This window comes from Lissotriton helveticus, chromosome 5_1, assembly GCF_964261635.1.
Source record: "Lissotriton helveticus chromosome 5_1, aLisHel1.1, whole genome shotgun sequence".
Taxonomy (NCBI): Eukaryota; Metazoa; Chordata; class Amphibia; order Caudata; family Salamandridae; genus Lissotriton; species Lissotriton helveticus.
This window is the reverse complement of record NC_136065.1, coordinates 1,301,477,750-1,301,501,003: the sequence shown is the minus strand read 5'-3', so window position 1 is coordinate 1,301,501,003 and position 23,254 is coordinate 1,301,477,750. Positions and strand designations below refer to the sequence as shown.

General features: G+C 45.4%; 1 protein-coding gene and 1 non-coding gene across 2 annotated transcripts in view; one reads left to right on the top strand and one right to left on the bottom strand.

Annotated features, from left to right (window-relative positions):
- The window catches only part of LOC144755337 (large ribosomal subunit protein P2-like), a 97,452-nt gene that overhangs the window by 19,145 nt on the left and 55,053 nt on the right, over positions 1-23,254 (top strand). The window contains exon 2 of the mRNA XM_078644143.1: positions 213-336. Coding sequence (XP_078500269.1) covers positions 214-336 — 123 coding nt within the window. The 5' untranslated portion in view covers position 213. The remainder of the gene's footprint in view (positions 1-212; positions 337-23,254) is intronic.
- TRNAT-UGU (transfer RNA threonine (anticodon UGU)) lies at positions 2,786-2,858 on the bottom strand. Its single transcript has one exon. It is a non-coding gene; the product is annotated as a tRNA-Thr (tRNA).

Here is a 23,254-nt window from a genome sequence, read left to right as displayed (position 1 = left end):
TGCATGCTTTGTCCCAAGTCTTATTCGAAAAATGTTTATGCTTGGGTGGGCAGTAATAAGAACAATTTACTATAGACACCTCTCTAGTCATGGAATATCTTTATTCTCAGGCTATTCTTAGTCCCATCAACCAGATGAAACAGTAACGTTGGTGGAGATGTACAGGAACTGGAATTATTAAAGGACTAACTATGTTTTTTTTTCTTCTTAAGAATGCGTTACGTGGCCGCTTACCTACTTGCCGCCCTAGGTGGCAACAACAACCCCTCTGCCCAGGACATAACGAAGATTCTTGACAGCGTAGGAATTGAAGCTGATTCTGAACGTCTCAAAAAGGTTTGGATATCTTCTCTAAGTAATTTGCACACAAAAAGCTTTATCAGATGCAGAATTGCAAAAGATGCATCATTGAAGCACACAATGCTGGCTGGGCGTGGGGTGGTTGATGTGGTAGGGAATGTTTTGTATGTGAGGTCGATCTGGCTATCTATTTGAATCCTCTTCTGTCCGAGGTCTATAAATGTGAATATCTTTGAGTTTATATTAACACTGTACAAACATCCATTTGCTTTGAAGTATGAATTGTTGAGATATTTTCGTTAGTCATTTTATTCATAGTTATTTTTTTTTTTTTTTTATTGAGCAGAGCATCGAGAACAAAGCACATACACATTACAGTGGCAGGAATCAATAAGTTGACATTTTTCATCAAATCTATATTAATTAACATTTAATTCACTATACAAGCTGTCTCTACAGAATTATTACCAGAAAGGAGCTCCATTTTTGATTTCATATGGAGCTACCAAGTATTTTTTAGATTTTTTAGAACTTGAGAAGATTATAGTAAAGTGTCCCAGTGCTTAAGTGCTTGTGCTAAAGTGCTGGATTTTGAGCAAGAAAAAAACTCAGATCATTTATTTAAATATTCCATGTACCAGCAAACTCGATATAAAAGAGAGCCTGAGATCCATTTCAGGCTAGTGCTAATGATCAGTCAAACTTTCCAGATTACTCAAAAACGTCCAATTGTCATTAAACTTTTTGGCAGCGCCCACTCGCTTCGCGTAGGCTACTTCAAAGGCCCTTACCCGTTTCATTTTATTGATCTATTTATTGTAAGTGGGAACTTCCCTCGACCTCCAATTCTGTAGGATTAAAGAGCGAGTGACTAGGGAGGAAATGGCAAGAAAAGTCTCTTCAGCTTTCCTCAAATTTTTCCTATCCTTGCTAATTCCGAACAGGGCTACCTCGGCTTCAGGCACTATCTTCTTCTTAATTGCCCTATTTAAAGCTGAAAAAATATTCCCCCCCAAAAGGGCCCTATTCTAGGACAAGTATAGAAAATATTTAGCCATCTTCCTACGCCTTCTGCCCATCTATTTTAAGCCCCCGGATGTCTTTTGAGTGCTTGTGGAGTCAGATATGCCAACCAACGGGATAAATATGTCATTCTTTTAAAGTTGGCTGCTCTCAGGCCCTTCCTCTTGTGGATACATAAAACCTCCCATTCATGCTCTGAGAAGGTACCTTGCGTTACACGGGACACCCTTTCAAGCTGGCTCTGCACCAACAGGTAGTGGCCCGAGTTATGTAACAAGCTATACCAATACCTCACTCCTCTTATCTTTGCTCCGAGCAAGGCTGACGCAAGTTTGGACGGTGTGCAAAGTAAAAAATTCTGTTTATTTAAAAAGTGCATAATATGTAAATACTCGAAAAAGGGAGGCTTCCTCTGGTCTTCGTTTCTCGACAGCACCTCTTTCCAGGTTAATATCCGGTTCCGAATTAAAAAATGTCTTGGCTCAAGTATACCACAAGACTTCCAATTTTTTAGATGGCAAGATTGAATTGGGAGGCCGAGATGCTTGCACTCCCTCAAGTTTAGATAATGTAACCCGGAAGAGCCCGCCCCTTTAAACAAGCATTTGCAATTCAATAGGTCTCGCATTTGCGAGATTTAGAGCAATTGGCATTGTAAATGACAGTCTTTTATTTATGTGTTTTGAAAACCTGCAAGGAGTGCACATAAATAAGACATTGCCATTTACAATGCAAATAGCTTAGACTCTTGCAAATGCAAGACCTATTACATTGCAAATGCATGCTATACATTTTTTAAAGCGTTAGGAGAGAGCGTGTCCTGCCAGCAACAACAGGCAGGACACAGCTAGTTGAGACAATATTGCTAGGAGTATGTAATTAAAGCCTATTGAGTAACAACACACGTAATGGGTGTCGCCGTGGGATGTTACAAAAGGAGAGCAGGTGGTACTAAGGAGGGTCTACTAAGCATTATGACAAATGAACAGCCACAGTTTACAGTGGACAATGATACAAGCCAATGAAAAATGCGGACGGAGAGTGGGCGGGGCTTCAAGTCCCTACCTCCATGCACCATGCCTTGCAGAGCAGCACATCCGCTGCCCATAGATTGACCTAAAAATGACACTGTGTTCAAGCAAAATAAAGAAATGTAACTAATGTAAAGGCACTAGAGACCCAAAATGACCTTGTGAGCTGAAGGTGCCCTGCAGGTGACGGCTGTTCCTCGTGGATGTAGTGCCTGGGAGGTTAGCAGGCCCTTCCTGGCAAACTAGGTATTCATATTTTATTAAAATACCACATCATAAGGTCGCCCATGAACATAATAAACACCTTGCTTGGCGAGAAGTGTATTTGATCTTTTCATTTTATTTGAAGAACGGCAGTCCTGGTCCGATTTCTATCGAGGACCCCTTTTAAACAAGAAAACTGGTATTTTTTTATTAAAAGTTGGAGGGAGAGGCCCCAGCGAGATTTGAACTTGCGACCCCTGGTTTACAAGACCAGTGCTCTAACCCCTGAGCTATGGACCCACACGCTGCTCACAGAGCTGCAGTAGCCTATATAATGGACGACGGTCACACACCTCAGGTAAGTAGCATTGCTGTTCATTGGGTGGAGAGTCAATAGGAGAGAGGATTGAGCGAGTCCGGGTGAGTCTGAGAAAGAAAACAGGTTCTACAGGATATTGAACTGCTGTGTCCAGAGACTGCTCCATCTTAACTGCACAGTGTGAGTCACTCACAAGAAACACCCTGCTCTGTGCTGTGCACACTGGGAGCTGCGCCCCAGCTGCTGTTTGATAATATGCACATTTTAGAGCATGGCAGGTGAAGGCAGAAGAATGTGCAAAGCAGGTTAAACACCTATCCTAAAAGAAAGGACACGCCGTTCATAATGTTGGTGCAAAACAGATATTAACATATCTTTATCTGCAGGGAACCACGCCCACTACTTGCTTTCACGAGGCACTCCGGGATTTGACTGTAGGTTCTTACTGTCCACTGCTGGGAAGAGAACCGCTCGATGGGAGAAGCAGGTACAGAGAGCAAGGTGATGGAAGACAACGTGCACCAGAGCGTAATGCAGCCTGGGTGTGCATGTGGGACCAGAGATAGCTAGCGCCCTGGGCGAAATCAAGTGTGCACCCTCTTGCTCCTCCCCCCTCTCCTCCCTCCAAGGGTTTTCCCTTCTATCTCTTCTAAGTGCTATATATAACAGGAGTAGCTATTAGGCAGTACTTAATTTGTAAAACTAAATTCCTTCATTAATCATGATATGAACAAATGTGTGCAGTTGCCCAAAATGTTTCTAAGGAGGGTTTGCACCAGTGGGCCGCCATCTCACTGTCCGCTGTTTGGTATACAGCCTTTACAACGAAACGTTTACAACGAACTACCATTACAACGCAACTTTTCAACGCAAACCATTACAACGCATAGCGCTGGGGGGCGCTCTAGGATAGGGAATAGGTTTAATGTACTATTCAACACCTTCCCTACAATCCACGGGGACTGGAGTTGGAATAGTAAATTAAACTATTCACTATCCAGCGCCCAAAAGCATTATGCGTTGTAATGGTATGCGTTGTAAAACTTGCGATGTAAAGGTAGGCGTTGTAAAAGTATGCGTTGTAACGTCATACATCCCGCTGTTTTCAGGGTTACTACCGGGCCAGCTTGGAAGCAATATTAGCTGGGGAACATACCTAATAGGTTCTGGTGAGGAGGGGTTCACACTTAAAAAATAAATCGCCAAACACTGACTTTTACAGCACAATTGTCACATAAATGTTCAACAAAAATCCAAAGGTTCTGAAGGGGCGCAAAGGAAATTTTCCAGAACCTTAGTGGTGCTCTACGGAAGGCCTTAAACTGCCCATGGATATTGGTACCCACTGTGACATGGCTGTCACTAATCCGAATACACAGAGCATCCTTCACTATGTTTTCAACCTGTCCTTTCAAGTGGATCCGGAGAATGTAACTTGAAGGTGAAAGGTGGACATTTCACAATCTCTTGCGGTAGACAGGGACCCTCACCACTTACTTTCAGAACCAGTGCGTACCTCTTTCTAAATTTCTATTTATTAGATTAGATTTCTCGTAGTCTATTAATCAGCAACCCCTGCAGGATTCACAAACTTTCCAAACATGGGAAATGAGAAGTCTTACATTAAACAGAAACTTCTGTCTTTGGAGATGTAAAATGGTGCGTCCACTTTCAAAAGCTTGTGTAAAGACTTAAGAATAGTATGTGAGAGAACTCGCTATACTGATCACCACAGATTCAACCCACAAAAAGCCAACTCCTCTCTTCATCCTTCTGGGGTGATAAAATGCTTCCAAACACTTGGGGATCTCTCTATTTGTGTGTGTGTGTGTGTCTCTCGCCTTCTGCGTTTCTCTCTCTCACCTTCTGCGTTTCTCTCTCTCGCCTTCTGCGTTTCTCTCTCTCGCCTTCTGCGTTTCTCTCTCTCTCTCGCCTTCTGCGTTTCTCTCTCTCTCTTGCCTTCTGCGTTTCTCTCTCTCTCTTGCCTTCTGCGTTTCTCTCTCTCTTGCCTTCTGCGTTTCTCTCTCTCTTGCCTTCTGCGTTTCTCTCTCTTGCCTTCTGCGTTTCTCTGTCACACAAAGTGCCTTAGTTTTAGTCAACTTGTCACTAAAAAGATAAATGTTTGAATCTGTTGATCGTTTCTAGGAAACATGACCCAACAAGCGTGTGTTCTTTTAATTTGGTCTTTTTCGCAGCAACAATTTTCTGTTTAGGCTTTGCAAAGCAATATTGTAACAAGTTTCATGGCACCGATGCTTTACTTTTAATGTTAAAAGTAAAGCGTGGGTGCCGCGATTATACCAAAAGTAAAGAAATAGGGAAAAAACGTCTATTTCTTTACTTTTGCTATAATCGCAGCACCCACGCTTTACTTTTGCTATAATCGCAGCACCCACGCTTTACTTTTGCTATAATCGCGGCACCTGCGCTTTACTTTTAACATTAAAGTAAAGGATATTCCTTTCCCCGACCTAATATTGCATAATATAGAGCTGCTGGAAATGCTCCTAATAGATCTGGGCAATCCCCTCACTATTAAAAACTTCATCTCCGCTCTTGGGGTCGATCACCTTCGAGATATGAGCCTTTTCTTGTCTAATTTTTGTAGAGCTGGCTAGCAATTTGCCAACCATTTGACTATCTTCATTAATCCGTTGTTGATAGGTACGAGAACTGCTAATCTCTTCTAAAGTAAAGAAATTCCCTCAGAGCCTTTTTATCGTCTTCAAGCGGACTCTGAATCTGTGCCCTTTCCACTGCCAGCTGTAATTCAGCTATTTTACCTTGTCGCGCTCTGGACTGGGCAGCTGAGCAAGAAATAATTTGTCCTCATGCCGCAGCCTTAAACCCACCCCAAACTGCAAAGGGTTCTGCCTCTCCTCGTTGATCCTAAAATATTCTAGGATCCATGTTTTAAACCCTTCAATCCCTTTCTGATCCTGCAAGAGGAGATGATCCATCTGCCCCCCGGATTTCTCTGCTCTTGCCTCACCAATCTCCACTTCAAGATAGATCCCGAAATCTGTCTTCAGAATATTAAATAATGTAGATATTAGGAAGAAGTCCATGCGAGAAGTGGTCTGATGTCGGCAAGAGTGGCATGTGTAACAATCTTTACATTGGCGGATCTCCAAGGATCTATTAGCTGATAATCGTTTCTAATGACTTCAAAAATTCTTTTAGTTATTGGTTTCAATTGGGTTTTTTTCAATTTGAGGTGTCCTTCTTTAAATCCTGTGTATAGTTAAAATCTCCCCCAATAATGATCTGGCCAGGGGCACCCCTTATAGCTCATTAATCTTGGTCAACCCAGAGGCATCATCAAAGACCGGGCTGTCATAATTTCCAACGTTTAAAATCCTCCCATTCTGTCTTGCAGCTACCCATAGCCATCTCCCCTGTGGATCCCGGTGAATTTGATCAAGTTCCCAAGGCAGATTCCTTGAAACTACTCATTTTATTCATAGTTACAAGAGTTTCATTAAGTATTTAAGTGAAATGGGTCTGCAACACAATTTATATAGACTGTACAAAATTAAAAGCTGCACTCAATCTGGCGGCAGACAATTTTACATTACTACTGGACTTAAACATCCATTTTGACAACATCTGCACAATGGTCAAAACTGGATGTTCCAGGTGGGCAAACTGCTTTGATTAAATCCATCCCTAGACTGAATAATGATGTTTGTGCTTGCTATCTAACTTTTAGGGAATGAGTAGACTCTGCATTAGAACATATGGTACCCAGAAGTTCTGGCCGTTCCTCGCAAGCCAGAGTTAATATATGCTGTTTCTACCCGAATTGAAAGATTTAAAGAGAGTGCTAACAAAAGAGAAAATATAGGTGCCAATATGATGAGAAAAGCAAAAAAAAAGTCTGTAGGACGAGTCCAAAACAATACCACCAAGCAATCCACGGGAGCAAATTGAATGACTTTGCAGATAAGATCAAGCAGGCTACTCGCTCCTCCAGAGAAATATACAGCACAGTAGTTCCTAAAACCAAATGTGGTAGGGATAGAGTCCTTTTCCTCTCAGGAACGATGCAAGCGTTTTGCACACTTCTTCCTGGATAAAGTTCAACAATTCTATGATTCCTTGGTGGTGCCGCCAGTCTCCCTGGAGACTCCAAAAGCCAATATCACGGACAGTACCCGTAGTAGAATTTTCATCTTCTCCTAGGCTGAGCATAAATGAGATCATAAGAGTAGCAGGCACAATAACATCAGGATCACTGTTAGACGCAGCACCAGTGAACATTCTATTGAATGGAGAGGAAACTATAATATCGGCCTTAATTACCATATACTTTCTTTGGAGGACGGTTATTTATTTATTTATTTATTCAAAGTTTTATATAGCGCGAACAAGATCCTTACAGATATCGGAGCGCTTCACAATGACAGGGTAGGGGCAGTAGGAATGAACAGAGGTAATGGGTGCAATGTAGTAGTCACTAACATGAAGGATAATAATAACATACATAAAACATATCAATATACAGTCAGGTAAACAATTAATATAAGACGGCATAAGTCATTGATCCCACTGCAGAGGTGTTCAGGTACAGTTTGGGTGTGTGGAAGGCTTATAACAGTGTTTTAGTATAGAGAGAGCACTGAGTGGGGGCAGCGGGAGGGTGAATCAGTGACCCAACGTGTATCATGTATTGGTCGGTAGTAAGAGAGTAGCGTAATAGTGTCTCCCTCAAGTAGAGGTATAGTGCCAAAGGACAAGGTGAGCATTGACACAAGGCAATGCAGAGTCTCTGATCCAACACCTATAGCGTTCAGGAGATCTTGGCCAGAAGGATGGTTTTCACCTCTTTCTTGATGAGTGCAGTGGAGGAGATAAGCCTGGTTTCAGGAGGGAGCGCATTCCAGATCCTGGGTGCCATTCCTGAGAAGGAGCGCTTGTAAGTTTTCTCTTTCCGGAATCTACGGGGTTTCAGGAGTAGATTTTTTGAGCTTCTATTGGATCTCGAACCTCCTGATATAGACAACTTTTGAGCGAGGTAGTTGGGTGCATTGTGGTGCACTGCCGCGTGTGTCATAACTGCAATTTTTAGTTGTATTCTGGCTTCAAAAGGCAACCATTTTAGGGACTTTAAGTCTGGGGAAATATGCGAATGTTTTCTTGAGCCAGTAATGAGTCTTGCGGCAGCGTTCAGGGAGCCTCTTAAGGGTGCTGTTGTGGATAGCGGGAGTCCGCTGAGGGCCACAATTCCGTAGTCTATTCGAGGGATGACTAACGCTTGTACAGCAGTTCGGAAGTCTTCAGCAGGGAGGAAGGGTTTAATTTTCCTCAGTGTGTTGATTTGGAAATTAGCTGCTTTTGTGGCTTTGCTGACGTGCTGCTGCATGTTGAGCTTGGCGTCCAGTGTGATGCCTAGGGATTTCGCTGAGTCCACGATGGTGGGTTGGACATTGAGTGCTGTTAGGTTGTTGAGCCATGTTTGGGTGATTGAGCACGGTTGTGTCCCAGATTCATGGAAGCATGCCATTATAAGGCTATTGTTGAAAAAAGGGACCCTGAAATACCAGAGGATTACAGGTCTGTTTCATTGGTGCTTCGAATAAGCAAAATCCTTGAGAGATTGCAGAATAGTTCTCTCTTCCTTCCTGATTACCAACAATGTGCTGCAACAAACGCCAACTGGTTTCCACCCTGGCTGTAGCATGGAAACAGCCCACTTGCTGGCTACCGAAGACATGAGAATGACCCTAGTCTAAGGGTTGTTGGCTGCGCTCATCCTTCTTGTTTTGAGCACAGCATTCAAAACTGTCCCTCTCACTTTTGAGAGGCAGTATGAAGGGAATAGGAAAATCACCAAAATGGTCAGCCGTGCTCGTATCCAATAAAAGCTTCCAAATCCGTGAAGGTCCCTTTCAATCTGAAACCTGTAAGTAGAATGTAGAGTGCCACAGGGCTCTGCATTGGGACCCACACTGTTTAACATTTGTCAAATCTCTCTGAGATTATCTGTGCCCATGGTTTTACCACAGCAGCCTACGCTGATAGCACTCAAATAGTCGTCACCTGAAACCAATTCCACTTCCACAAGACTAAATATATGTTTAGAACAGTTGGCCAGCTGGATGGCTGCGAGCTGTCTCCAGTTGAATAGAGGCAAATTGGAGATGATGGTGGTGGACATCCAACCTGTCGCTCTGGGTACAACTTACATCGCCACCCTGTCAGGGAGAATCCCCTACTCCTAAATCTGAGTTGAAGAACCCGAGGGTTGCCCTGGCCAAAGATCTGACCATGATCTCCCAGGGCAAAAAGGTGGTGGGCACCTGCTTTGGCCTGTTAAGATCCCTAGGTGGCTTCTGATGGAGAGTTGTAGGATGGTGGTTCAAGGCTTGATTGTTTCACACCTTGACTACGGCAACTACTTATACTTGGGCAGTCTAGCATATGTTAACAGAAATTGCAGGTCATACATAATCAGCAGCACAGGCTCTTTTGGGTTTGCCCAATATGAATTCAGTGCGCCCAGCTCTTCTGTAGTTGCAGAGGCTACCCATTAAAAAATGTATCAAATTTAAATCCCTATGCATTGCCCAAAAGTTAAAATATTCAGCCAGACCTTTTGCATTATCTCACCACACCCCATAGAGCATCAATAGCACTGAGATCAAATAATCTCTTCCTCCTCGCAGTGCCCAAAATCAAGAGAATGAGAGGAGGAGGTTGCCCATTTAGTGACTTTACTGCCAAATTATGCAAATCTATTTTGGGACAGCTCCGGTTTAACAATAATCTAAGTTTCAGGAAACGACTAAAAAAATCCCCTTTCTGGATAGAGTTTCAGTTTATTCTTAGTGATTCTGTTACCTATCTTCCAGTGAGCTCTGGGAAGCTTGATTTGGGTTGCTGTTGCGCTCTATAAAACCAGTTAAACCAACTGTTCTGGATTTTATGCATTCATGTGGCTTGGTGGTAATTTTTATGAGTGAGTAAAAGTTATATGTAAAATATTACATCTTTTCATTAGAGCAATTTCCAGCTTTTTTAAGTTTATTCTTTTAATAGGCTTTTTTGAAAATGTCGGGCTTCACAAGAATGCTTCAAATAGTTAATTGGATTTTTAGCCCATTAATGAGGTGGTGAGTTATGGAATCAGGTTCCAAATTGTATGTTAGAGATATGCACAATGATCCACTGCCTTTGCCTATCTATATTCTCATTATTAGCGAGTCTCATGTCATCAACACCAAAAACATACAGAGCGTAACGTTGAGCCAACCAAAATGTCATTAACACTTTGCAAGTATTTCAGTTTTGCTATTGGCTGTTATGTATGTTTGTGTGCCTACCCAAACAGTGTTTTGTACGTTTTTTAGAGACCGCTTCGTAGAACGTAGTTCAGCTGCAGCCGTTGCCCTACATGTACCTTTTTAGGTCTCGCCTGTCAATGCGCATGCGCATTGAGCGGAGCGAGACTATAGGGGCTTAAACCGAGTTTAACCAGACTGGCGATTTGATGAAGTGCATGTGCGCTTTTAGCTCAATGCGCAAGCGCAATGAGTTAAAATGCGCGTGCACAGCATCAAATCGCCAGCCATCTGTTGCCCAGCTTGGTGCCGCCAGCAGCTCTTCCCGCTCCGCCCCCTGCTGCATCAAAGGATTTCACGGCCGGCCGTGCTTTCAGTTTCACGGCCGGCAGGCCGTGTCTCCTTTTCTTTTAACTTGTTTACCTTTTCGCGGCCACGTTTATTTAACTTGTTTTCTCTTTAAGTTATCTTTTCATCAGTCACGGGGTCTAAGTGCACCGTGGAATGCTAACCCACTTTACTGACTGCAACATAGTTGTTGTTGCAGGCACAAAAGCTACGCATTTCTCCAACCGTACTTCCCCAAATATAAAACATTTGTTAGAAGCTGTTCACTTTATACATTCCCCAACCGTAATGCATTTTTTGGGCTTGCGTTAACTTTTAATCACAAACACGGTCTAAGTGCACGTGATACGTTCTCCAGCTTTTCCCACTTTGACCGTACTTCCACTTCTTTAAAGCTGTTCTTGGAGGCACAACGGCTATGCATTTCTCCAACCACGCTTCGACCAGCTGCTATAGGAAGCACACAGCATGTTTCCTTTCATCAACCGGGCGCCTGCTGTGTTTTATCTTTTCAAATGGCAGCCGCGCATTTTCTCATAGCTCTCGCCAGTGCAAGAGTGGATTTGTGCCCTTCACCCTCCTAGCTGTGTCTCTTCCGGGAACCCAACTGCCTCGCGGCGCACCGCAGCTCCCCTTCCTACTTGCTTTTTAAAGTTTCTTGCATATTCTTCTCTCCAGCCTCTGAGGCGCACACAGACCGAACAAACTTGATGCCTCCGGCGATTTAAAAAATCAGCCGCACAGCAATACGGAAACATTGTGGGCCATTTGTGTAGCCAGAAGCATATTGTTGTCTCTTTCCATGCTCCTCCACCCCCAGCTCTCCGCTCTCACCCCCCCTCCCTTCTCTCACTCCCTCCTTGTTTAAAGAGCTTGCTGGAGCTCCGTTGTCATCAAACCTATCACTGAGGAGGGGCGCTTTACACTCATCATTGCAGTCATTCTTGTAAACAAAGACGCCCTGCACAAAATCCACTTCATCAATCTACTCTTAGCACAAGAAAATTGGTCGAATTTGTTTAGATGATTATTATGAACGTCAAGTTTTCAGAAATTCACAGGACATGACATAATAAACTGAAAAAATGTGATCCCTGCAAACGGTTCTTTTAAAACGGGTCTTACAATCGGTCCCATCGACTTCTCTGGCAAAAAAAAAGCATTATGTATGTTGGAAAGCTGTTAGGCTGGTACACACAGCGCTGTTTCAGACTAGCCTTCCTGTATTTAAGACTCAGTCTAAATGTTCTCCCTGCTCTTCAAGCAGAATAACTTCAACAAAGGGAACAACCAGACAGTTCACAGTGTCTGGTAAAGGAGTGCGACTTGCTCAAACCATCGGTAAAAGCAAAAGCACATTTTTTGTCCCAAAAAGCACACACTGCCGCAGTGGTCCCAGTCACTCAAGGAAACTAATGTGTGTGTGTGGATGTGCTCCTTGTCAAAGGGCAGTATGCAGACCCACACAGTCAAATTAGCCAATAGATTGAATGGGTTGAACCGCTGGCTCATGCTGAACATTGTAGTAGACAGAGGAACAATATGAATGACAATAACAGACCACTGGATTAAGAGAGCTGGCCGAAACCCCCCCTCACTCAACACTCTCCTCACTCAACGCTCTCCTCACTCAACCCTCTCCTGTTTCAGGCTGTTTTCAAGCTTTCAAGCTTATTACAAATCACAACAAGATGTTAATATTTCACTTCAGTTCTTGGATTTTCGTCACAATAAAAAACACTGAACATAATCTTCACAAAAGTTATTTACAAAAGTTTAAGCTATTGCCATTACAAATTAAATAATTTTATTTAAGTTAATCATTTAAAAAAATTAAAAGCCATTGTTATTTGTAATATCAATACATTTAAGTCACGTAAATACAAAACATGTTGCATTACAAATGCTATAGGTGTAACATTTGCGAAAGTTATAACTATTGCCATTGTAAATGACAAAGCTATTAATTTAGCTATTTCAAAAAACAACACAATAATTAAAAAAAGTAATTTATAAGACCAATAGCTCAAACTTTCCTAATGCGCTACCTATTGCATTTCCAATGCTTGTTGAGGTTTGGTCTTCCACCTTTTTTCCCTTCCTTTTTTCCCTTCACCGGTGCAACCATCGGTTTGCGTCCTGAGAGGCGCAAGAGAAGTCACTTGGAAAGCAGTGAGTAATATTGTTCGAAGCTTCCATGGCTCACAACTCTTGCCGCATGACATGCTCTGCACCCACCATAGCAATGATAGTGTAGAAAGATGTCTGATAAACAGGACATGCACTCCCAAAGGAGTTTACTGTATATTTTCCAAAGGCACTCTTAGTACAACTATTCTAAAAGCAGTACTTCTTTCACCAGTGAAAAAGTAATGAACCAAATGAATGTGTTCAGTTTTTCCACAAATCGATGAAGCAAAAGTACGTTTGCAGTGTTGTAGCTGTGTTTATTTATTAGACTGGAAATGGGATTTCTCTTCGCTTTCGCTTTTTGAATGTGATAGGACTAGGCTTGATGAAAATATTTTATATCGTATGGTAGCACCCAGAGGCCCTGCTTGTGTTTGTAATAAGAAATAGGTATATTTTTATAGCGTTCACAAAGGTGTCCGGGTTGGTACAAGGTCAGGTTGCGTGATTGTTTAACATAGCATTGTTGAAAATCCGTTGACAGATATATTTTCATATTTTTTAAACATTTTAGGACATTATTTTCTATATTTATTTAGGCAAAAGTACAATTCTGTACCACTGTCCCTTGAATAAATCGGTTTGCTTCATTCCTTGTTTTACAAGGACAAGCATGGCGAACATGGTTTTGTTTCGTGTTTTTCATCAGTGCAAAGTCAAATACGATGTTTCGGTGGTGACGTTTATGAAAGTGAAAATGATACAGACGTGATTGTGGCAGTTTGAATTCTTAGGCCTTCAATCAATTTCATGCCTATAACTAAAGAAATCCAACAGCAGGTCACAGAACTGGTTATACGAGTTCTAACCAGTATTGGCAATGCCAATGGGTCTGGCCTATGTGCGATCTGTTGTATTTGCCAATGTTTCTTTGCCATGTTGCAACGTGTTTGAAAGTAAAGAAAAATAGCTCTGATACAGCCTGCTTTGACTTTATCGTAGCACTTTTTTTTTTTTTAACTTTCAGACATGCTGCATGAAAGCCAGGGCTGCTGTACAATATGGATAAAAAACATTGACAAAGCCAATACATCTCGCATAGACTAGAGTTATTGGTGTAAATTTGTTCAATAGTTTTGGAGTTATTAAAGAAAAAAGAAATATAGTTATTTGGGCAGAGCCTATGCACCGATCTTCCGGTGAGATGTGATTAGTTACCAACACTTCAGCCAGGGAAGTGTTGGCAGCCATCTTGGGACTCTGGACCGACCCCTCCCCCCTACAAAAAATGTAGCTTGGAAATAACAATCACGATTTTTATGTCTTGCTCTCCCTCTGCGATGGTCCTAAATGTGTTGAATATTTTGCCTCTGGGTAAAGGAGAGGCTGCTTGTTAGAAGTAGCATTACAAATTGAAACACGAGATTACTACTAGGGAGAGGGTGTGGTGTAAAGGCCAGCGATGCAGACTATGGAAACCAGGTTTGAGTTTTGGAGTCTGCTTAACATCCTTGATTCTGGACAGATCACTTAATCTTAGTGTGCCTACAAAAACAAGCATTTACAATGCAATAGGTCTCGCAGCATTAAAGTTAGTTACTGGCATTGTAAATGACAATGCTTTCCATTAATTTTTTTTTTAATTTGCAATTGGTATATAAACATTGTTTGTGAATGGTTAGCTGTTGCTTATGCTAAGCAAAGTTGACAGTAATATAGAGTGCTAGTGTTGCTTGTTATAAGCATGCTGATTTAAAGCGCTCTGATACCTGCGGGTAAAGTTTGCGCTATATAAAAGTAAAAACAAATAAATAAAAAGCCTACCTGTACCACGTTCGTTCTTATTCTGCGATGCCACATATCTTTGGGTATCAATTAATTAAACAAATGGAGGAGTACCACCATAGAGAATAAAAAAAAATCCTAATGGGGTGTGTAGAAGACAAAAGGAAAGGATTTATCCTTTTGTAAAAAACCCTTCACTCACCAACCTAGTGGTGACATGCTTCATCATCGGGGTCCACCCTGATGACCTAACGCCACCAGGGTGTGCTACAACACCTGAATTACAGTGGAGCAGGTTGTGGGTGTGAAGTGCAAAAAAAGGGTGTTAAAAATTGTCCTGGTTTAACTCAGTGGGAAGATACATTTTATTTACAAGCAACTGGACAATGTTAAAAAAAAGGCGATGAGATACTTTAAGGGTAGATTATGACCCAAAGTATCTATGTATGTGATCTGGTCTACATGTTTCAACCTAAAAGGAATGTGGCAGGTTTTCGTCAGGACCAAGAACAAGGAAGGTGGACGGTCTGCGCCCCCTATAAGGCACACCCAATACTATCTCCTTGTGACCATGTAAGCAAAAAATCGCTAATGGTGAAAGCTCTAACCACACTGGGTGAGCGTGGTGAGTAAAAGAAAAAAGACCCCTATTGTAGTATCTTTTAGCATCGGAGGGCAGGGGGTGGTGTCACCTCGGTTAGAAACATATTAGTTTTGCCGTGGTGGTTAAGGCCATTACCTACATCCAGACCGCTGCCCCGCTACCGGGGCAGCGGTCTGGATGTGGGAAACCACCATGGCAGGAACAACGTGTTGCGGGGCAGACACAGGCAATGTAGCCACTGTCCTGTGGCTGCACCGCGGGGTAGCAGTGTAGGGGTAGGAAGGCAGGCAGTACGTAGTGCTGTGCCATAGCAGTGTAGTTCTCTGTGTATGCTGGGCATGGGGGTTGCTATTGGCTGACAAGAAGTGGTGAGGAGGTGCCGGTTCGGTGTGCCTGCTTCCTGATCTTGGGCAGGCGACGGGTAAAAAAAAGGAGGCGGCGGAGGACATGACCCCCAGTGGAATTAAGGTACAGCATGCACACTAACCTCATTTTGAAGACTCTCTGGAAAGGCACTACATTGGAAACACCAACTGAGCATATTCATTTCCCAAGTCAGTTAAGTGGTCTGAAAAAGGCTCAGGAGCTATAGGTGCTTTACAAAAAGCATCACTTAAATAAATGCATAAATACACTAGAGAATGTGCTTGTACTGTGCTGTTTAAAAGAAAGAAAGGTATGAAGGAAGGAATACATCAAAGTAGACAGCAACAAATTCAGGCAGGAAGGTGAGTAATGGAATGAGGAATTAAATGAGTAATGGATAAAGAAGGAGGAAATAAGAAAAGAATGTGAAAGGAAAAAATGAAGGGATAGAAGGAATGAGGGAGAAAGGAAGTGGATGATGTGTGATGGATGAATAGCAAGAAGAAAGGAAATGAGGAAGAAAAGCAGAAGGAAGGGTTGAAGGTAAGAAAAGAAATTAAAGAAGGGATAAAGGAAGGACCAGGATAAAAAGTAAGTATTGAATGAAAGGAGGAAGAAGGAAGAAATGCACCAAGGAACGGGAGGATGGGAAATGGATGAGAGTGTAAGGAAGCAAGAATAGAAAGAGGAAAGGAGGCATGGCTGAAGGTGCTTCAGGGACACCTGAAGGCGGGCTGACGTTATTTGAGACACAGACAGACAGTGGAAACTAAAGAGGACCAACAGCACAGTCAGGCACAGAGTATAGTCAGACGCAGACGGACCGAGGTAAGTAACTAGACAGTTTACTGACACTCCGAGACTCACGGTACGGTCAGACACTGACAGACAAAGGTAGTAAGATAGTTTACAGACACTCAGATACCCACAGCACAGTCAGACACAGACAGATCCCAGTAACTAGACAGTTTACAGACACTCTGAGATACACAGCAGGGTGAGCCATAGACAGGAAGACATTACTAGACCATTTACAGATACTCTGAGACCCACAGTATGGTCTGACACAAACAGCGGTAACTAGACAGTTTGCAGACACTCCGAGACCCATGGCACGGTTATACAGGTAGACCCTGTCAGTTTACTCACACTCAGAGACCCACAGCACTGTCAGACACCGACATACAGAGGTAAGTAGACTGTGTCCACTCAGCAATTCATCCTTCGGAGGACGATAAAATGAGTCTCATTGAGTTGGGTAACCATAAACATCTGTTATCAGCGCCAAGATACCAAGGGTGAACGTGTGCTTAACAAATACGCATGTTATGTTAGGTTACGTTATGTTATTTGTGTTGGTGTGTTTGCAGGGTGCTTTAGCTCGAGGCACAGATGGTAAATAAAACCGCGAGACAGGGGGCGCCCGAGGTAGTGAGACACACAGAGGAGCCCACGGGGTGGAGAGGCAGAGACCGAGCGAGGAGCAGAGAGAGTTTCCAACAGAGACAAGAGGAGAGAGGGGGGCCCGAAGCACGATGTTTGATTGATGGGAGGTAAAGAAAAAGAGGTGACTGTAAGAGATAAGGCGATGGACACACAGACTGAGCTCCAGACAGACTGACAAAGGCTCCAACAGCTGCTCTAAAATCAGGTCTCACAGAGCCCAGAGATGCTACTGGCTGCGTGCCGCACACCCTGTGTACTTTGCTGCACAGTGTACGTACCTCACCCGCTATTCCCTTTGTACCTCAGAGTGCTGCCCCTGTACACGACCCTGCTGCTCACAGCGCTGCTCCTGCTCGCCTCTCTGCGCTATCCTCCGAGTGTTACCCACCGTACCTCTCAGTGCTGCATCGTGTGCATCACAGCACAGGCTCCCCGTGCGCAGCCCACAGGACTATTGCATATACCTGACATCCGCTGTACCTCACAACGTGCTACTGCTGCGCTTCTCGGCTCTATCTTCTGCGTAATTCGTCTTTACACAACTCGGCCTCTATCATACACCTCCCTGGAGGTTGCCTCGTTACCATCTCTACCTCACGGTGCTACTCGCTTTCCTCGCTTTGTGTGATCCAAAACCTCCTCCACTTACGTACCTCACAGGACAGCTGCCTGGACCTGGCCCAGCTGCTCCCGCTGTACCTCACAGCACTCCTGCAGCGCCTCTCAACGTCGTCCTCTGAGTATACGTCCATGTGCAACTCTACCTCAAGCCTGCGCCTCACTGGAGGCCACAGTGCTACCCACGTACCTCAGCGCTGCACCATGTATGACACAGGCTTCCTGTGCCACCTCACAGGTGTATTGCATGTACCTCGCACCCGTGTTCCAGCTACCTGTACCTCACAGTGCGATACAGCTGCGCCTCTCGGCGCTATCATCTGCGCGCTTCTTCGAGGTATATCTTTGACACTTGCTGAAGGGTTTGATGCTTTTTCTGTACCTCACAGTGCAGCAACATCTACGCCACAGGCTGTTCTATGTACGTACCTCACAGGACTGTTAGCTGCACCTGGCGCTGCTGCTCCCTCGGTACCTCACAGTGCGCTTCTTCTGTGCCTCCCAGCGCTATACTCTGGGCCCCTCCCCCATGAACCAGTTAGACTCCCACTGGAGGGTGCGCTCCTCTCTCTGTACCTCACAGCACTGCTCACTGTACCTGGCCGAGATTCTCCCGTACCTCAGATGACCGCTGCCGGTAGGTACAGAGCGGCTTGCGCTGCCTCGTAGTGCTATCCTCCCAGCTCCTCCTCCATATACAAATCTCATACAGCAGGGGAGCTTCATTTCTTTCTTTTTTATTTCTTTTATTTAATGCGATTTTCTATAGCGCAAACTTTACCCGAAGGTGTCAGAGCGTTTTACATAAGAACCAGTTGCAAAACATAAGGATTACATGCGATACATAAAAAACATACAGAAAAAATTGCAAATGTACAAGATGTAAAGCCACACAAAGAAGAGACATAGGGAAGGGATACCAATGGATATAGTCTAAGAGTCACAAAGGAATGGTAAAGAGTACAAAGGTCTACTGCATATACTAGTGATTAGCCAATGGCTTACGTGGGCTACCCATTGCCCCATGCTGCCTGCTGTAGCTGGTGAAAGATAAACGATAATGAGACAACAACAGACCCATGGAAGAAGATTCTGCATGAGAGCCTCTATAAATAAGTATGTATATCACATATAAAATGTCACTAAAATCAAAAGGTCTTTGCTAACACCAGACCCAAAGAAAACCCAGAGGAGTTTATTATGGATGGGCTGAAGGGATTCAATAGAGAGAACATTTTCACTGAATTTTCTCTCGCTTAATGAATGAAAAAAGCTGCACGTTCTAAAGTTTAGCAGAATATTCACCGAATTTGCAAAGTGAAGTCATAGGTTGTTCAAGCAGGACTCTCGTGGTAGAAAAAGTCAACTGAAGTTTACATACAAAACCCGAGCTTGAAAATGAGTACCTTAAAAGCTACTGCCATCTTCCCTTTTAAAATCAGATGTTTTACCTCACCTCTGACCCCCAAACCACCGACACAAACATGAATCCCACGTGTGGGAGCCTCACTTGTCAGTCCTCTACTTGGAATTCTGGATTGTGTTGACTTGACCCCCCCAAGGGCCCGACCTCCCCCATCCTCCCAAGAGGGCCTCCCGGGCTTTGAACCTTCAGCCATAAAAAAGAGCCCGGATTGAAACGTCAGTCTCGCGCTGGACAGGCATCAATTAGCCAGCGGAGGCCCCCGCCGGAGCGCGCGCCCCTGCCCTCCTGCACGTGCTCTTCATGTCCGCGCGCACCTGCAGGCTGGGTGGCTGAGTGGGTTTATTTCCTGCTCCGGCTGCAACAAACGCGACCTGTTGCGGTGCCACAGCTGAGGCTAATAGGAGCCCGGGGGCAGCGAGCTCTCCTCCGCCCAGATCAGCCAAATCTCTTGTGACAGGCGGCATGTTGTAGGGCCACCGGCATTAAGTGGCTACAGTCGGCAGAGGGGCACAGGGCAGGCGCAAAGACACGCCCAAATCAGCTTTAAAATGGCTGCGGCCGGATGTAATATTACGCAGCACCTCATAAGCGTAACTAAATAATAACACACTTCCTGTAATGTAATTTGTTTTTGAAGGGCCAGCACTCCCTGCATACTATTACGAGTTACCAGGAACAGTGCAAGGGGTTTCACGGCTCAAGTGGCAGTCTGCGTCATCCGGCGTCGGAGGAGGGGGCGAGGGAGGGCTGCTGTGACGTCAGCCTCGTTCTCTGAGTCCATTGGCCCCGGCCTCGGATGTTCCGCGCGCTGGAGGGCGGACATAATTCACGGTGACGCAGGGCTCCCATGCCCGAGGGAGCCCAGCGGAGCCTGCAGAACACCGGATTGGCGGTAAGTGGGACGGGGGAGGGGGTGCGCTTGTGTGTGTGTTTGTGTGCGGGGGTGGGGGGAGTCTCTGTATGTGTGCGTGCGTGTATGTGCGCTCGTGTGTGTGTGTGTCTGTGTGTGCGCATGGGTGCAGGGGGAGGTGTGCCTATGTATGTTTGTGCTTCCCAGGAGACAGGAGATGGCCACGACGAGCGTGTTCTCGCGCGCGCGGCCTGCTCCAATCGCCATTTGGAAGATGCGCGTGGCCACGTCCTGTCTCCTGGGAAGCTGAGTCGCTGACAATAGGTCTCTGGCGAGACCGCGCTTTCGCACGGTTAACGCCACGAGACCTAATGAATGTGTCCTTGTGTAAAGTAACTGAACTGGTGCTTATGTGAAGTGCTCCTATACCTTTGAGTGGTGTTGGCGCTACATAAAACTGCAAAAAAAAATCAAATGTGAAGTGCAGAGTCGAGGGAGGAAAAGATCTGTGCAAAGGTACTTCAGCGGAGGCAAGCAGCGAAAGGCAACAAACGGCAAATGTGAGCAAATGCCGTTCCTCCCTGGGGGGTTCTTCAGTGGGGCGAGGTCGTTGACGCAGTTGGTGATCCACTGTGCGAGGTTGTGGGCTGCGTTGTTGGTGTCAGCGGTGTCGGCTGGCGGGTTCTGTCTTAGTGATGAGAGGAGCTGGTCTGTGGTGATTTTGCTCCAGCATCTACGGGGGATTTGTTGCGTGCGGCGGTGTGATGTATTCTTTTTGAAGGTGAAGTGGATGCATCTGTGGTCTGTCCAGTGTAGTCCGGTGGCGTGGCTGAAGGAGACGTGGTTGCTGGCGGAGAACATGGGGTCGAGGGTGTTCACGAGTTGTTTGAGTCCGAGGTTGTCGAGCAGGGTGGTGGTGTTGTCGTTGTTTTTCTCCAGGTGGAAGTTCAGGTCCCCTAGGAGGATGTATTCTGGTGAGGCCAGGGCGTGTGGGCTGATGAAGTCGGTGATGGTTTCGCTGAATTGTGTGCGCGGGCCCGGGGGTCTGTAGATGAGCGTTCCTCTGAGGGGGGTCTTGGGGTCGGTGTGGATCTGGAAGTGTAGGTTTTCGGCGGTGGAGAGTGTGTCTTCAGTGTTGGTCGTGATGTTGATGGTGTCCCTGTGGACGATGGCGATTCCTCCTCCGGTTTGGTTGATGCTGTCCTTCCGGGTGATCTTGTGGCTGTCCGGGATGGCTATGGCGATGTTGAGGGCCGAGGAAGCGTTCATCCAGGTTTCTGTGAGGAAGGCGATTTCTGGTGTTGTGTCGAGGAGGTCCCAGAGTTCGACGGCGTGCTTGTGGACGGAGCGGGTGTTGAGTAGGATGCACTTGAGGTGGTTGTTGTTGATGTTAGGTCTGGCGGGTGGTCTGCAGGTTCAGAGGCAGGTGAATTTGCAGGCTTGACAGGTGAAGGGTCCCTGGGTTCGCTTCAGGGTCGCTCTGTAGCAGGCGGATTGGTGTCCGGTGTTGAGTGCGTTGAGGGCAGAGGAGTCGTATCTCAGTCGAGTTCCCTGGATCAGGCGGGGGCAAGGGGTACGTGCACTGGGCGCGGTCCAGGTGCGTACGGGCGCAGGCGGGCTTGCCTTTGGCACACCTTTGGCTTGCCAGCTGCTCGGCCGCTTCGCGGCTTCTATATATGGGGCTGTGGGAGGGAGGGGCCGCTGGGAGGCGCGAGTGGGGCAGCGAATGGTAACGGCGGGGGGCGGGCCGCAGGGACGCAGCGGCGGGGAGAAGGCACAGAGGAACCGGGGGGACAGGACACGGGAGGCAAAACAGGGGACCAAGGGAGCACAGAAGGCAAAGGGGGTACAAGGCACAACAGGGGAGTACAAGTAATCACAAAGTACAGTAAAAAAAATGAAAATACAGCGAGCAACAGAGGGGATTCGCGCGGCACCAGGCAGCGGCAGAGGCGACAGCGGGGGCAGCGTCACAGCAGGACCGTGTGGCGGCTGGGGGGCGACCTACCGGAGGACAGGGTCAAAGGTCGCTCCCTTTACCGCCGCGCGGCCTCCATATGAGTGGCTGTGGGAGGGAGGGGCAGCTGGGAGGCAGGAGTGGGGCGGCGAATGTGAACGGCGGGGGGTGGGGACGCAGCGGCGGGGAGAAGGTACAGAGGAACGGGGGACAGGACACCGGAGGCAAAATGGGGGACCAAGTGGGCACAGAAGGCAAAGGGGATACAAGGCACAACAGGGGAGTACAAGAAATCACAAAGTACAGTAAAAAAATGAAAATACAGCAAGCAACAGAGGGGACTCACGCGGCACCAGGCAGTGGCAGAGGCGACCGCGGGGGCAGCGTCAGTGGCGGGGGCGACCTACCTGAGGACAGAGTCAAAGGTCACTAGAACAATATACTAAAATGGGGGTTTAAAGCAGTGACCGGTTCGTGTGAGTGAGTGAGTGAGTGGTTGGTGGGCAGGTTAACGCCGATAGGTGTGAGTGAGCAAGTAGAGACGGGAGGGAGGAGGTTAGAAAAACCGAAAGCAGCAATAAAGGGAAAAGCAGTGACTTTGAGCTGGGTGATCTTTGGACCTGGCATGAAGACGAGTGGGAGGAGACAGAGCTGGTAAAAGCACAAGCAGTATGCAGAGTACTGAAAAAGAAAATGTAGGTCCTAAAATGGTCCCAAAAAGATTTAGTGGATGTTTATAAGTACTTTGTCAGTGCTCTGGAGGAAGGGCTAAACACAAGAAGAGACATGACCATGCATGCCAGGGACAAATGGTGACAACGAATATGAGATAGAAGATGGAGGGAGCAAATGGGAAGCCTGTGGGTTGGCTGAAGACCACAGATTAAACACATGTCTCTTCAAGACAACGTAAGCACTGTCTAGCTGAGACCTAAGAAGCCATACATGAACAAAACCAAAGAAATTCAAGTTTGTTTCTTCAGATAAGTATAACTCATGACCGAAGGTAACAAACAATACCTCGTGCCCTCGCCATGCACTAATTACCCCACATATTACATCAGCCCTTCTTCTATGGCATTATAGATAATATAACTGCAACATTTGTAATAAAATTATTAATGTGAAAAGTGCATGGCGTGGGCGCGAGTTATAGTTCTCTTGGGGCACAATTTACTTTCTTCAGATAAGTCTTACTATAACTGCTGAATTTCTATGGTTTTGGGACAGTAAAATCTGAACCCAACTATAAATTCCCTATGTTACCTTTGGATTTTTTGTGTGAAAAAAATAATATACATTTGTAATATACGCGAGAGACAATAGGTTGCATAGCAGATGTTTAGTGAAGAGATCTTGACTAATATAGGGCACAAATTACCCGGTGATCCAGCTTTTAATCAAGAGACTCGTGTGCAACTCACTCACCAAGTGGTAGGAAGTCCGATCATTAACTAAGTACCCGGAGGTGGGAACGATCCACAGAGGCCTGAGAATATTGGTGGGCCGGAGTTTTGAAAATCCTGACCCAAAGATGTTAAAGAAATGAGTGTCTAGTAATCTG